This window comes from Manacus vitellinus, unplaced genomic scaffold (genome assembly GCF_001715985.3).
Source record: "Manacus vitellinus isolate BGI_N305 unplaced genomic scaffold, ASM171598v3 scaffold_3_pilon, whole genome shotgun sequence".
Lineage (NCBI taxonomy): Eukaryota > Metazoa > Chordata > Aves > Passeriformes > Pipridae > Manacus > Manacus vitellinus.
Window position 1 is genome coordinate 35,668,054 of NW_021940535.1, and position 14,927 is coordinate 35,682,980.

Consider the following 14,927-nt stretch of genomic DNA (forward strand, 5'->3'; position numbering starts at 1 on the left):
GCTTCTGCTGCTGCTGCTGCTGCCCACCACTGATCCACAGTACGGTGACATACAATCATGACACACGTATTCTATTGTCTACTTTATTAGTTTTCAATCAGCAGAATTGATGTTGCACTGGACTCTTGAAAAACATCATGTTTTTATCTAATGAATGCAATGACTTCCTGTTCATGTGAATGGGAAACAGAATCATATGACATATCCACTATATGTATATTCTACACTAACCATTTACTATGTATTGTTTTGTTTTACAGACACTGGAACATTTTTAATATATAATAAAGTCAACAAGCTCTGTCTTCAGGCATCTGTTACACGTTCAGTTAGAACTGCCACTTGCCATCAAGGCAATGAATCACAAAAGTTCAGGTGGATCACAGATCATCAGCTTATGAGTGTGAAACTGAAATTTTGCCTGGGGGTGCCATTGAAGAAAGATCAGGCTATGGTCACTCTGTATCCATGTAATCAAACAAGTGAGCTCCAGTGGTGGGAATGCAGAAATGAAAGCCTCCTTGCAATCCAAGGAGAAGATTTGTTTTTCAGTCCTGGCAATGAAGAATATGATAACATTTTGTTAAAGAAGGGGCTGAGTGCAAAGAGTCAGTGGAAAATCTATGGGGCCATGGATGTTTTATGTTCCCAGGGATATGAAGGTACAGAAAATTGATTCTTTCATGCTTTGCATTAATTCCTTTCTGAGCGTTAGAGTGTTTCAGATCTTTTTCTCTGACTATTCTGATTCCTTCGGTGACCACCAGAGTTTTAGAAAATCAGTGTACTGAAGGACTTAGCCTTGAATTTAATGTCATATTTATGTCCAAGTGTGTATTATATACACACATTACTTTAGTCTGTGTATTATAGTACATTAGTATTTCAAGTATTTTAAGTATTAATGCCTAAAATCAACTCTAAAAGAAAACCCTTAAGACTCAAACTGTGAGTTTTAGAAGGCAGCATTCCTTTTTATTATGATGTTGGATGGACGAGAATCTAATTTCTTCAAAAGTGTGCATGCCTGAGTAACTAAATGAAAACTCCTTGCTTTTATTTAGTTACCTAATTAACAATTCAAAGCATTACATAATACTGTTACAACCACTTTCAAAACTGTCCCTTCCTCAGTACCACCCTCTCCACATCTCTGACACATGTCCTGAATTTGAGGTGGAGGTCTCAAAAAGACCATCTCTTCATCTTTTCTACATCTTCCTCATCTCCTTTGACACGGTATCATGCCATCTGGAATGGTTTCAAGGCTTCTGAATACTTTGACTGGCTATCAGGTGTTATGTCTCTTTGTCAGTATATTTTCACATCTAAAAAACCCTTTACCTCATTCTGTTGAGACCTTAAAAAAGAATGATAAACAGCATTTAGGAATTTTGTTCAAATTTTGTACAATTTTGTACAAGATATACTAGAAACTTATATAATATAGGTTTTATGGCTACAGTATTATATGTACTCTCCATATATTCTATAAATATATATTATATATTAGTATTTATGTATATGCATACTTATACTGTGTATAAGTATTCTCTGAAGTCACTATTGCTCACCATACTGTGTCATTACATTATTAACAGAGTCTATAAACACTGATAAGTTTCTTATATAGCTACATGGATGTGAAATTACATCCTCGTGAAAGAAGCACAATATGGGTGAGCTGAGAAAGGTCTGGAAGTACCGATGGAGGTGGAGAAGGTGTTGGTTTTGTGACTCAGCAGATGAGGATGCTCATGGAATAATTATAAGCATCAATACAATTACCCTTCGTAATCAGCTGAAGTCTGATTGTTCTGTATGGCTTTCCCACATCCAGAATGAATGTTTGAAAAACCACCCCACAGGATATTTGAAATCTGAACTCTGAACCTTGCATGTGGGAGCTGCTTCACTGTATGTGAGATACCTAAATAGTCACTGGAATAAAACCAAAGATAGATATTGTAACCTGTGTTTACTTTTTTCCATGAATCAGGACTTATAAATATTAGTTCCTTTTCTTGCACATGTAATATAAATCTTAACATTGTTTGAAGTAGAATTATTTTAAAGTGGAGCCTTATTAAGATCGCAAAAGCATCTTGGACCTCATATATTACTTTACATCAGAATAACACTGCTCTAAAACATATGTCATCAGCTTAAGTCTGGAAAAGTGTTGAAATGAATTTTTTTATAGTTATGGGAAAGGAATCATGGAAAGAACTTAGAGATGCAATTCAACCATTAGCTTAGGCTTTACTTTATTTACTCTTCACATTTATTTGCTGTTTTTCATTTAAAGTTATAATTTTGTTTTCTCAGAGACCTTTACACTGCTGGGAAATGCTTTTGGGGCGCCCTGTGTGTTCCCTTTCATGTACAAGGAGCAGTGGTATGCGGAGTGCACGGCCGCCGGCCGGACAGACGGCTGGCTCTGGTGTGCAACCACTGCTGACTATGACACAGACCAGCGATATGGATTCTGCCCATCAAAAGGTAAGTTACCTCTTCCCACACGGTTCCCCTCTGCATTGGCAAACCAGCACTAGCAGAATACGGCTACCTTTATAATAACTTACAGCTTACAAAGATTTTTTTTTAATATTGATGTATTGCTGCACCCTGCAGTTCTCTATGTAAGGAAATATCATTTTGCATAAAGATGTGGGAAAAAATGTGATTGCAGAGTAAAACAGCATGCACTTCCCACTAATTGTGGAGGTGTTGCTGAGCAACACAATAATTTTGAGACCCTCACTGTGTCCCAGCCGGGATGTGTGCTGTCACCATTGTACAACCCTTCTCTGAGGGACTCCCATTGTGATGGATGTGGGCACAAAAATGAGCACTGTAGAAAAATTAATGATGAAGTTAATGTTTTGATCTGCATGACTTTCATGTGAATATTTTTTTTACTAAAGTGGAATGTGTCCTTTTATCCATGCTGTTAAGCCCTATTCATATTGCCTGAGAAGTAGTCTTTCCACCCTTTTTGACATCTGCCTGGCGTTTCTTTGCAACTTCAATCACTTTCTTCCAGTTCTATGATCACTTCCCTCTCCATCTCCCTTTATGGCCTTATTCTTGGCAGGGGAGCTTTGCATTCACAATGATGAAGTCTCCACCTGACACATCTCTTATTTCCCCTGTATTCCTCCCCATTACTCCTGTTACATGTTATGTCTTTTATTATTAGAATGGTCCTTTACTCCAGTTGATACAAAATGGTCTTCTGGTGTGGTACAAATCCCTAGTCAAATATGTTTTCCAGGTTGCTGCAAGGACACCATTGCTGTGTGACAGACATACCCAGAAACTCTTCACAAGGGGATGGGATTTATCTAAGAACTGTTTTGATGCTAAATTTAGGTCTAGAGCTGGTTCTTATGGCTCTCAGTGGGAACTGCTGTCCAGAGAGAGAAGAAGAGGTTGCACATCTTTTTAGAGTTTTCATGTAGGATTTCTGCCACAGCACTACCTACAATATATTTTCCTATGCAATCACTTCCCTTGTGGTAATTCCTGAATTATGTATCTTCATGGAACAGGAGGCAGTTATAGGCCAGCTTTACCTGTCAGTTTGCTGGCCTTAATTTTGTCCTTCCCGATCTGCTTGTAATGTTTTCAGTGCTCTTGGAAGAACTGACCAGGTCACGCTTAAGGAGAATGCCATGCAGAATGAGAACCTGCAACTCATTTTTCTGTTGCCAAGTTACTACAACACCCAATGTAATTATTTTCTCCACAGATAAAGACAGTACCTGGACTACAGACCCGTTGACAAATGTCCACTACCAAATAAACTCTGACTCGGCTCTCACGTGGCACCAAGCCAGGAGGAGCTGTCAGCAGCAAAATGCAGAACTATTGAGTATCACAGACATTCATGAACAAACATACCTTAAGGGTAAGGCAGCAAAGAAAGCCCTGAGTTAGATTCAGGATCTGTTCAGTCCATCATAACAGCTAAGCATTATTTAGTATGATTTTGGCCGTTGTCTTTGGACCTAAATATGTCTGGGCAAAAAACCAAAATCTTTTAGAATTTGCAAGTTCACATCAAAATTGCTGCTAAGTGTATGAAGAATTCAAAGTATTCCGGCATCCTTCAAGTGTAACAGTTTGACTTCTTGTTTAAAAATGTTATCTTATATTAAAACTTCACTAAAATTTTTTTTGATGGGGGAAAGGAATCTAAAAAGTAAATTAAAATTTCACTTTTTGTCAAAAAGAAAGTTTAAAAAAAATTGAAAATAAAAAAGATATATCTTTATGACAAAAGAAATATGTTTTTTTGTATAAAATGCAGTTTAACTTTTGTTTTTTTAAGTGACTTGGCAAAGAAAAATATCAATTATTCATAGATCCTAAATTGCAGCTTTACCTATCCGTATATTGCTGAAGGAATAGTATGGAAAAAACTATCTGTTGTTATTTTTAAGGATGAATTTAACTTCTAAGACATTTATTATTATTTTTTATATTTACACGGTACCAATATTTCTACTTAAATAAATGTTGTACTTAAATAAATGTGTAGCATTTAGCCTATTCTACAGAAATAATTTCATTTTGGATATTCTCTGTGCATATCATCTGGTCTCATTTTACATTAGTGAGAGAATAAGAGAAGGGGATTCTCTTTGTTTATTTTTTACAGTACTCAAAGCTTTGGCATTTTTCAATTTATCAAGAACTTCAGTATCTGCAAATATTTGTAGTTAGATATTTAATAACTGCAAGTCTTCCGAGAGACATTGTTAGTGACTGTTAATAATATGAAAGTGTTTTACAAATTAGTGTATCTTCGTTTTGTTACTTAGAATTAACTGAAGGTACAGATTCTGCACTGTGGATTGGACTCAACAGACTGGACTTGAGGAGTGGATGGGAGTGGATTGGAAGCAGCCCTTTCCAATACTTAAACTGGGCTCCAGGTATATATGACTTTGTTTGATTTTGTACTTGCAAAGAGAAAAAATATATATCTCAAATGCTGCTGTAAATTTTATTCTCAGATAGATATGCCACGAGACAAGGATTTTAGCTTTTCTTGCTTTAGCTTTAGAAAAATCTCCTTTTCTATAGCAGTATAAGCCAGAAACTATTGCAAAAAATATTTTAGCTGTGAAAGCCACATTGCCTGTCCCTAAAATATTTGATTTTCTATTGCTTGACTCCAGCCACAAAACTATGAGGAGTTTACATGTTCATATCCACTTACATAACTTACATACTACATTTCATACAGACATGCCCATTACCAGAGGCCTACCTCAACTCTTACCAAAGCTGGGAAAGGCATGACCTTTGGAGCTCTGACTTCATCCAGGAGTTATTTGTCCGTGCATTTTACAGCTTAGAGTTCTATTTGCCTTTCAGAAAAGTTCACTTTTTCTTTTTCCTATACTTTTCCCAAAGGAAGCCCCTCTCCAGAATCTGGAAAAATTTGTGCGGTTTTGAATCCTGAAACAAAAGCTAAATGGCAAAATTGGGAATGTGATCAGAAACTTGGTTACATTTGTAAGAAAAAGAACTTTACCTTGGTTCCTTCAGGTATGTTGATGTATGTTGATAATTGGAGTAGAAGCTGTTACCTGAATCACTTGGCATTCATATTGCAATGATGAGCAGGAGAATTTTATTAGAAATAGAAACTATTTCTTGTTTATCTGGTTTACTCTTTACAACCATTATACCCTTTGTAGTCTGATCTCCAGTCCCATGGCACACAGAATGAAACAGATAAAAGTGAAGAATGTCCAGCTAGTCCCTTCTGTCTATGTTTCGATGTTCAGGTCTCCCCCTTGAATACATACACTGCTGACCATCAAAGGGGAGAACAAACCAAAAATTATTTTTCAGAAGAGGGACAATAGTAAAAATCAGCAAAAGGAAGAAAGATGGAGAACTTACCGTGTGGCTCTAAGTCCTTCTCTACAACTTGTCAACCAGCTTAGCAAGCTCACAGGTCTCTGCAGAAGTGATGGAAGATCCACACCAACGAAGATCGATACATTGAAATGAGAAAAGATATTTTAAGTGTATAAAGATTTCCCTGTTGGTGTGATCCCGTGTGTGCACCCGGCTATAAATCTGTCTCGATGACTCTTACTCTATCAATATACTTAATCCTTTAAAAATTCATAAGCCTTCTGTGTTAAGCGCAGATAATGTCTGATTTGTCTGACAAATACTAAGTAATACAGAAGGTGGTGAAACTAATAGATTAGTGTATTTGTTATAGACATTTGACTGACCTTAGAAATTGTATTAAATACTATTTGTATTAAAAATCTTTCATTTTCCGAGTTAAAATTGCCATATTCATAATCACATTTATGTTTACTATGTTTTGTGTCCATCATTTCCTTATAATGAGAATTTAAAAAAAAAATTCTTAGTTTAGAACTTTTGCACAGATTAAGTGAAAACATTTTCAGTGTCATGTCCCTTGCATGGCAATTGAACTCCTCTAAAGCCCTGATATTTGTTCCTAGGTGATGTTGGGCCTGTTACTTGCCCAGGTGGGTGGGTGCCATATGTAGATCACTGTTACAAGATCTTCAGGGAGAGCAAAGGATGGGAAGCAGCTTTGACCTCTTGTCAGAAGCAAGGGAGTCACCTGGCCAGCATCCGAAACCTTGAGGAGCACAGCTTTGTGGTATCTCGGCTTGGGTACAGTGAGTGTTTCCAGGGTGTCTTTTGCCTTTTTCTGCATGTATGGAACACCAGACAGTATTTTAAAATCTGACCAGTGCAACAGAACCTAAAAAGTAACTACTATTCACACAGTTCTATCATACCACTATGATGTATTAACATTAGGCTGGTAATTTACTCCCACTGCTATGAGGAAGAGGAGCCAGATTTTTTCATCTAGTGCAGGGATTTCTTTACAGCCTAATTTTCCAAAGCATACTGTCTTAATTTTAATATCCATGTCAAAATATTAGTTTATAAAATGATCATAAAACACGCTAAATAATTGTCTGCTTCATAAATTTACAAAAGGAATTATATGTCCAAAGCTTAATGGCACTGTGAAAGGGTTGCGGTGGCATAAGAGGTCTTATTTAGTTCTCTTTCCAAAGTCTTATCTAGTTCTCTGTTTCCACCGTTTAGAACCAACAGACAAGCTATGGATTGGGCTGAACGACCGTAAGGTTCAAATGTATTTTGAATGGACTGATGGTACCCCAGTGACATACACAAAATGGCACCTGGGAGAGCCATCCACCACAAACAACAGGCCAGAAGATTGTGTACTGGTCAAAGGCCAGGTGACATTACCCAATACATATTTTACCTCCACATTTAAACTAAAATCTTAATAAAAGTCTAAAGTGCTCTACTATTTCAGAAAAGAGCTAAGGCTGAAAGAAGGGATGTAGGGGGAAGAGGATGAGATTAAATATGATCTTTCAAAAAAAACCCAAAAGAAAGCATTATTGCGACATTGGTGAAATCTTCTCTTTAAGTACATCTGAAAGTCAAAAGTTAAATGATTAGGGCTATAAAACAGGTCTCTGAAGGTAATTTGAGCACATTCTTTCATTTTCCTCTGGTGATAATGGTGGCATGTGGGGATCCATGATTCCTGCTGGCTCCTCTGTGCCTGCTCACTTGCTATCTCATGGCGCAACTGTTTGTGCAGGGCCCTGCAGAAGAGGGGACACATTTTATGCACCCTCCTCCCTTCCTATCAACATGAGCTGTGGCTGTACTGCTATAGCCCAGTCTATATTTTTCTGAATATGAACAGATTTGGTTTTGTTATCATCTAGGGAAATTGGATAAGGAAAAAAAACCACTTCTGTTTACAAAATGAGAAGAGAAAGAAAATTAATAGTTTCAATTATAAAGAAACACATTATTCATCTTCTTTAAATTATTCACCTTTATCTCCTTCTTATTGCAAACTTTTTCGTGCCACAGGATGGCTATTGGGCAGACTCTGTCTGTGAGAAGAGAGCTGGCTACATTTGTAAAAGAAAGGCAATAGCTAATGAAAAGGAAATTACTGATGCAGGTTGCAAAAATGTAAGTATATGAGAATGGAACATCAGTTTCTCAGATAAAATAATTACCTTATCTTGAATCACCTAGAATTGTTTGAATTGTGTATATTATTTATGTAGAATGGATTTTTTTGTTTTAATTTGTTATGAAGTTTCTCCCTCTCTCAGTTATATTAAACTTTAGATAGCAGTTTACAAAAGCTGCTTAGAAGGAATCTGCGATTTCACTGCAAAAAGTATCTAAGTCATAATATTCATGATTATTGGGCTTAATTCATTTTAAATAATGATACACGATAATACATGATATCACTATTATCTAAAATTTGAATGGAAATCCTAAAATCTTGTTACAGGGCTGGAGCAGGTATGGGACCTACTGTTATTTTATTGGACATGTTCCAGCAACATTTTCAGAAGCAAACACCACTTGCGAAGGAGAAGAAGGTTATTTGGCCACAGTTGAAAGTAGGTATGATAATGACTTTTCCTTGACTTTTAAATAGGTAAAGGTTGTATCATATGAAATATTCAAAAGCTAACACAACGTCAAACAGCAGATTATCTAAGTAAGAGATGAGGTCTCTAGTTGAACAACAAAAAAGTCTTGCTTTTCTTGTTGTTTGTATGGAATCAGAATCCTATCATAAGATCTTCTCCCCCAGTCTGAAGCAAGGAAAAGGAAAAAAGAATTCATCATCATATTAGGCAAGTAGGATTTGGATAAATGTTTTCACTTGTGTCTTTATGATCCCTTTTACAGGTATGAGCAAGCCTATCTGACTAGCCTTGTTGGGCTGAGGCCTGAGAAATATTTCTGGCTTGGCCTCTCTGATGTCGAGAACCAAGGCACTTTCAGGTGGGCCGATGGTGAAGCGGCCTCCTTCACGCACTGGGATGCAGGAATGCCTGGTAGGTGCTGGGATGGTGGATGGTAGCTGCTCTCTGAGGTCATGGTCCCTATTTGGGTTTGAGTTGGTGATGTCCTCTGAATTTTATGCTTTAAACTTTCAGTATCTTTTACAATATCTGGCAGTTCTCAAATTCCGTCTTTTAATTTCAAAGGGAAAAAATTGAACTGCAGTTTTATATTAGGACATCTGATGTATTTACCCATAAGATTAATCTTTTGGCCTATCTTCACAGGGATATAACAGGAGTTAAAAACAGGTCCTGAGACTATTCTACTCTCATTCCTCTAGTAGAAAAGTTAGCCTGGGAGAAGAATCAGAAAAAGAGCAACTGTGATAAGGAATTTAAGTTGAGAATTACAAATTCATAGTATCAGAAATCATCGTACCATCATTATTTTTATTTGTGATACTAAGAAAACTATATTCATGGGTTCATACTGTGCAGAAACACAGAAAACAAGATTTCACAATGCCATAGGGGAATTTGCTCTCAGTGATCCTTTGTCTGAAAACTTTCTTGAAAACCTTCAGTGAGGTTACAAAATATAAAATAAAAATAATAAAAAATTACAAAATACATAGACTAATAAAACTTCAGTACTAAACACGGCTGCAAAAGCATCCAGCAGCTGTTAAGATTATGTTAAATGAACTGTTCATTTTAATGTGTTAAAGCTGCCTTGTTAAAGCTGAGGGGTGCAAAAAGACAAATTTGGTGCAAAAAGACAAATCAACGTTTAAAACGGTTCCAGAACATATGAGGAAATACAGACCAGTGAGTCATTAGTAAATTAGCTGAATCTGTAATAAAGAAGATATAGTGGGAAAGATACATAAAATTGCTTCTGTAAAGGAAGTCATGCTCACAGATCTCCTGGAGCTTCCCACAGGAGCCAAAAGCATATGAATAAGGGAAATTTAGTCAGAGTGGTCTCTCTGAATTACCAAAAACCTTTCAGATAATTTGACCTAACACAGAGAAGCTCTTACATAAATAAATATTTTGATTAAAAGGCACTGAGTTGAAGGTGGATTTTTTTATAAGGTCTATTTTTTATTGGAAAGAGTGCTCATTAATGACCTGTGTAATGTAAGTAGAAATGAGGTTGTCACTCAAAACCACAGGATTTTACTGTAACACCCCCCCCTTACTTTCTACCCATAGAATTAATTATGCAGGACATTCAAAATAAAAAAAAAGAAAGGCAGGATCTTGAAAGGATCATGGCCTCCTCAAAAAAAATACTAGTCTGCCTGTGTGAAAAATACCTAAAATATAACTTCGCTTTTCAAATGCTATTATGTGGCAAGAAGTGAATGACTGCTGCTCAAAGATTTTAGCAAAGAATTAAACAATTCACACTTTATAAAATATCCAACATTTGTTTTGGTTTGTTTTTTTTTTTCTCATAAAGGAAGTAGTCCAGGATGTGTAGCCATGAGAACTGGAACTGCGGCTGGATTATGGGATGTTCTGGACTGTGAGACAAAGCAAAAATATATCTGTAAGCAGTGGGCAAAGGGTGCAACAATTCCACCTATTACAACTACTGCTCTGGTGCCCACATGCCCTGAAGGTTGGATATCAAACAACCATAGAAGTTCCTGTTTTAAAGTAAGTGCCTATGTATTTATAAGAAGAAGGACTTTGAACTCCTTAGTTTGGAGAAAAAAATAAATAAGAAAGAAAGAAAAATTAACTGATATCTTTGTTTTGCAATATCTGAAGTTGGAATATAGCAAATCCCAAATCCCCAAAGATTCTTCTCAGGGAAGTATCCATAAGATGAGAGAAACTTATGAAGAAAGATGAAATTGAAGGGACTGGACACAAGGGAAGGGAGAAGGGCACAGGAAAGAAAATGAGGAAGTTTGTGCCCCAGGGGTCAAATGAATTGGAGCAGGAAATGGAAGAAAAGGAATATAAATATCAAGGCTCCAGAAAGACATAAAGAAAAGAACAAAAAGAAAAACAAGGGACATTTTCAGATTAAAATTATTGAAAAAACAATGTTGAAATTCTGTATTAAATAGCAGAATCAGCAAAACTTGTCTGTTGGCATTGCTCTTCATATCTGTTGTGGTCACTAGGTTGTACAAAGATCCAGTATTTGTCTGAGATCTGTGAGAGTTTGGGGAATGAAGCAGAGAAACAGTGAGGTATATTCTACAGCAGCACAATGCCTAAGGCTGGACCTTGCTAAAATAAGCACATTACCCCCCGAAATAAACTATAAGAAGTCACACGAAAGGTTAATTAAACCTGTGTTTATGAAGGGCATTTATTTGAGAGTTTGTGATGCAAAGCTACCGATAACTTGGTTTTGAAGTACACTCAGTTGCGTCTGAGCAGGCATAAAAAAAGAGTTTGAACAAGAAATGAGGGTAATTTGCAAACACTGATTTGGGATCATGCAGAGTTGAAATGTGCTAACTTAGTGTGAGATGTTAATATTTCTTATCATTTTATTGAATTAATGAGTTCTTCTCCTTTTGTTATTTTTTTCATTTTTTTTTTTTCAAACTTAGTTGAAATGCTATTTAGTTTTGCTCCTTTATCCTCAAATCATAATTTTAACTTTGGTCAAAGTCATGCTTTTTCTCTCTTAAACTAATTAGACATCATACTGCAAATGTAAAGTGAGAGATGCAAACCACCATGAGGTAATTCTTTTACCTATATCTTCAGACTCCTCTCAGGCCATCTCCATCACAACCCTTTCCATTCATCTATAAGATAAAACAAATTAAAGGGAATTGTATTCAATTCTAGCAATTCCTTCCCTTTTTTTTTTTTGGTCAGCACTACGCTAACTAGGTAGGCAACTCTAGTGCAAAAATTTTATGAACAGAGTAGGTAATGACAGTTCTCTTATGGACTTTCACTTGGCTTGCGTGAAATCTCATTTATGGGTGAGCAAGACTATGAGTCTTTATTTTATTATTATAGCACATGTATGATACATTTTAAAGTAATTTCTCCACAGTGTTTTTGCAGTAATTTCTCCATAGTGTTTTCACAGATCACATACTAATAAGAAATCATGGTTTGAAGCTCGAGATTTTTGCAGACAAATAGGAGGAGATCTGGTCAGCATTAACAGTAAAGAGGAGATACCGTTACTAATAAAAGCAATATAGTGAGTATTTGCTGTATATTTATCTTACCAGATTTAAAAGACTTCTCATATAAACTACTATGAATGATCTTAGATGATTTCTGAAACATATGGATTCCTCAAAAGCCAAAAAACCTCAGATACTTTGAAATGTATCTACTCTTCAGTGTTTTTATCGTTTCCATGAAAAAAAAAAGTTGTTTGTGTCTAGAAAAATTTAAACATCCACCAGTATCATGATTACTAGATAGAATTTAGAAACACATGAAATTGTTGGTATTTTTAGTATGGTTGAAAACATGACCAGTATATCTAGTGTTGACCTACCTTGAAGTAGTCAATGCTGAGACCATGTTCTAAATCTGTGAAGGCCTTCCCTAAGTAAACAGAACATTAGAGAAATACAGGATCAATACTAATATTAAGTCTGATAACTGAGCCATTGCCACTGAACCATTGAAGTGTTACATATTTCTATGAAGAACATATGTATGCCCTTCACCAAAGGTAATAGGGTAATTATTGCAACTTTACTGCTTTTACAATGTGCTCTAGAAAGTTCAGTTATGTATTTCTGTTTGGGTTTTTTGTGTTGATGCTTGTACACTACTCTGCCCTGTAATTTCTCTTAGTGCCTCTCACTGTAGTTTTGAAACTGTTTGGCTCGGTATATTTTCTTTGAATCCAGATGAAGGATTTGCCTGGAGTGATGGTTCTCCAGTGAGTATTTTAATTTTCCATCATATTTGTTTGCTTAAGATATTTTTGGATTTGTACATGTACTTGTTGGGCTTTTGCTGTTGTCCTCATCAAAGAAAACACCAGTCCTGCAAACATTCACATGGCTGTTAGCCTATATTGCTATGACTAATATTGCAGCAAAACATTTTAATATGTGGTAATTATCTGTATCTCATCAGAATCTGTGGCTTTCTGTGCAGCACTCCAACATATTTTCTCTTCTGAGAAGATAATATGAACACAAAATGTCAGAACATACAAATTCATTATGCTGGATCTTGTATCCTGTCTCTGGCAGTGGCCATAAACATCTTAAGAACTAATCAAACAGCAAGTGTGTTTTCCAGTATTATCCAGCATCGTCCAGTAAGCGATAGCTCAGGGTCTTTCAGAACTCGTGCTCAGATCTCTAATCTTAATATATTTATTTCCTTTAATTTATCCAGGCATCTCTTAAGCCCATGCAGATATCCATAGCTGTGGGAAATATTCCTGCAGTAGTTCACTCTTTATTATGCTCTCTCTATTCCTACTCTCTATTTGCTTATTTTATTTTTAACAAAAGTAAGGACTTTCCTCTTATCCTGTTCACATTATTTTCCATAAAAGTTTCAAGAAGCAACCTTATCACAAACTTCTTGAAAATCCCACATAGGTTGTACCAAATGAGTCTCCCTTCCCATTTGGATGTTAATTTCTTCAGAGGTAATTCCACCAGGTTTGTAGGACCTGACTTCCCTCCCAGAAGTCACACTCCCATCTTCATTAACCACAGGAAAGGGAAGAAGTGAATGTTGAATTGATGATGCATGATGTGGTCACTGTCACCAGACAGCTGCTGGACAATGTGTTTTTCAACCAGGTCACAAATGATGAAGTGAAAACTACTCATGCTACGATTAGCATGAGTGTCATGGGGGTAAAGTTCATACTATATGAAATTCAGTAGAAACAGTCCATTTGCTTGTTTCTATTCTCTCTGTGTCTAGGGTTCAAGGCACAAACAAGAGAAAAAGCCCACCATGCCAAGACAGCCTGATCTTCTGATTACTGATATTATTGCCCCACTGTAAAATTCTTATACCTATTGCTTTCCCCACATTTCCACCTCTAGCTAAAACCATAATCTTTCAGATAAACCCAGTTTGTTTCTGTTTGCCAATGAAGAATACAACTACTGAAACAAATGGAAAGAGTAACAAAGCTGATTTCTTCTATAGGTTAGGTACACAAACTGGGATGACAGCTCAAGAAATTCAGGAGGACACAAGTTCTGTGGCTCACTTCGTTTTTCGTCTTCTAAGCAATGGTCTCTTTCGGTCTGTGAAGTACAGCTTGACTGGTTTTGTCAAATAAAACAAGGTAGATTTCTTCTTCTCTTTAGGCAAGAAGCTTAAAAAACTTAAATAAGCAATTATTTCTAAGTTGCTGGAGCAAGACACAAAATTTTGACGAATTGTTTTATGCAAATGGGGAGCATTGAGTAACACATTATAGGTTGTGATTTTTCAATGATAGATGATAAGAATAAATAGATTTATTTTTTGACATAAATTAGGGTGTATAAATGATCCATATGTTTGCAAGGGTTTAATAGATGCAAAGTTTTTTAATATTAAGAAGCATTTGCTTTTATTTTTGTAATGTAGGAGGTAAGGAGTTGTAAAGAGTTATACTGTATTCCTTACAACACTGCTTTTTATACTAACACCAGTAAAGCTAAAAACCAAATACAATATCTTTGTACACCAAGATTTAGTGGTGCTCCAAGTTGTCTTTTCGCATTCTTGAGGATTCAGTTGCTTTTGGAAATACAACAGCACAAAACAGTGTCATTTCTTTTTCTATCACAACCAGAAATAACTCACAGTACGTATACACACACACACCCACCCCCATCCATATATACATATATAAACAAATAAACATATGTATAGAGAGAGTCATATTTCCTTTTGCTTATGAATATTTGGCACTGGAGAATTTTTTGATAGAGCTAAAGTAAATCTAGTGGAAATTATCTCCTTCTTAATAAAAATACCCCTCTGGTGAATTATGGAATGTCTACTGATTGATCAGTAAAGGAGCTGTACCCTAAAGTTTAAAGTGTTTCAGATAGATCTACT

The 14,927-nt window shown here is 36.0% G+C and overlaps 1 protein-coding gene across 1 annotated transcript in view; it reads left to right on the forward strand.

Moving 5' to 3' along the window:
* Nucleotides 1-283: 283 nt before the first annotated feature.
* LOC103763380 (macrophage mannose receptor 1) overlaps nucleotides 284-14,927 on the forward strand; it is a gene marked incomplete at its 5' end in the record, with an annotated part of 30,867 nt that continues 16,223 nt past the window's right edge. The window contains 14 exons of the mRNA XM_029961980.1: nucleotides 284-662; nucleotides 2,329-2,502; nucleotides 3,755-3,913; nucleotides 4,830-4,943; nucleotides 5,428-5,562; nucleotides 6,507-6,689; nucleotides 7,132-7,289; nucleotides 7,945-8,049; nucleotides 8,384-8,499; nucleotides 8,791-8,939; nucleotides 10,357-10,556; nucleotides 11,954-12,081; nucleotides 12,693-12,780; nucleotides 14,022-14,163. Of these exons, the coding sequence (XP_029817840.1) occupies nucleotides 284-662; nucleotides 2,329-2,502; nucleotides 3,755-3,913; nucleotides 4,830-4,943; nucleotides 5,428-5,562; nucleotides 6,507-6,689; nucleotides 7,132-7,289; nucleotides 7,945-8,049; nucleotides 8,384-8,499; nucleotides 8,791-8,939; nucleotides 10,357-10,556; nucleotides 11,954-12,081; nucleotides 12,693-12,780; nucleotides 14,022-14,163 (2,230 nt within the window). The remainder of the gene's footprint in view (nucleotides 663-2,328; nucleotides 2,503-3,754; nucleotides 3,914-4,829; nucleotides 4,944-5,427; nucleotides 5,563-6,506; nucleotides 6,690-7,131; nucleotides 7,290-7,944; nucleotides 8,050-8,383; nucleotides 8,500-8,790; nucleotides 8,940-10,356; nucleotides 10,557-11,953; nucleotides 12,082-12,692; nucleotides 12,781-14,021; nucleotides 14,164-14,927) is intronic.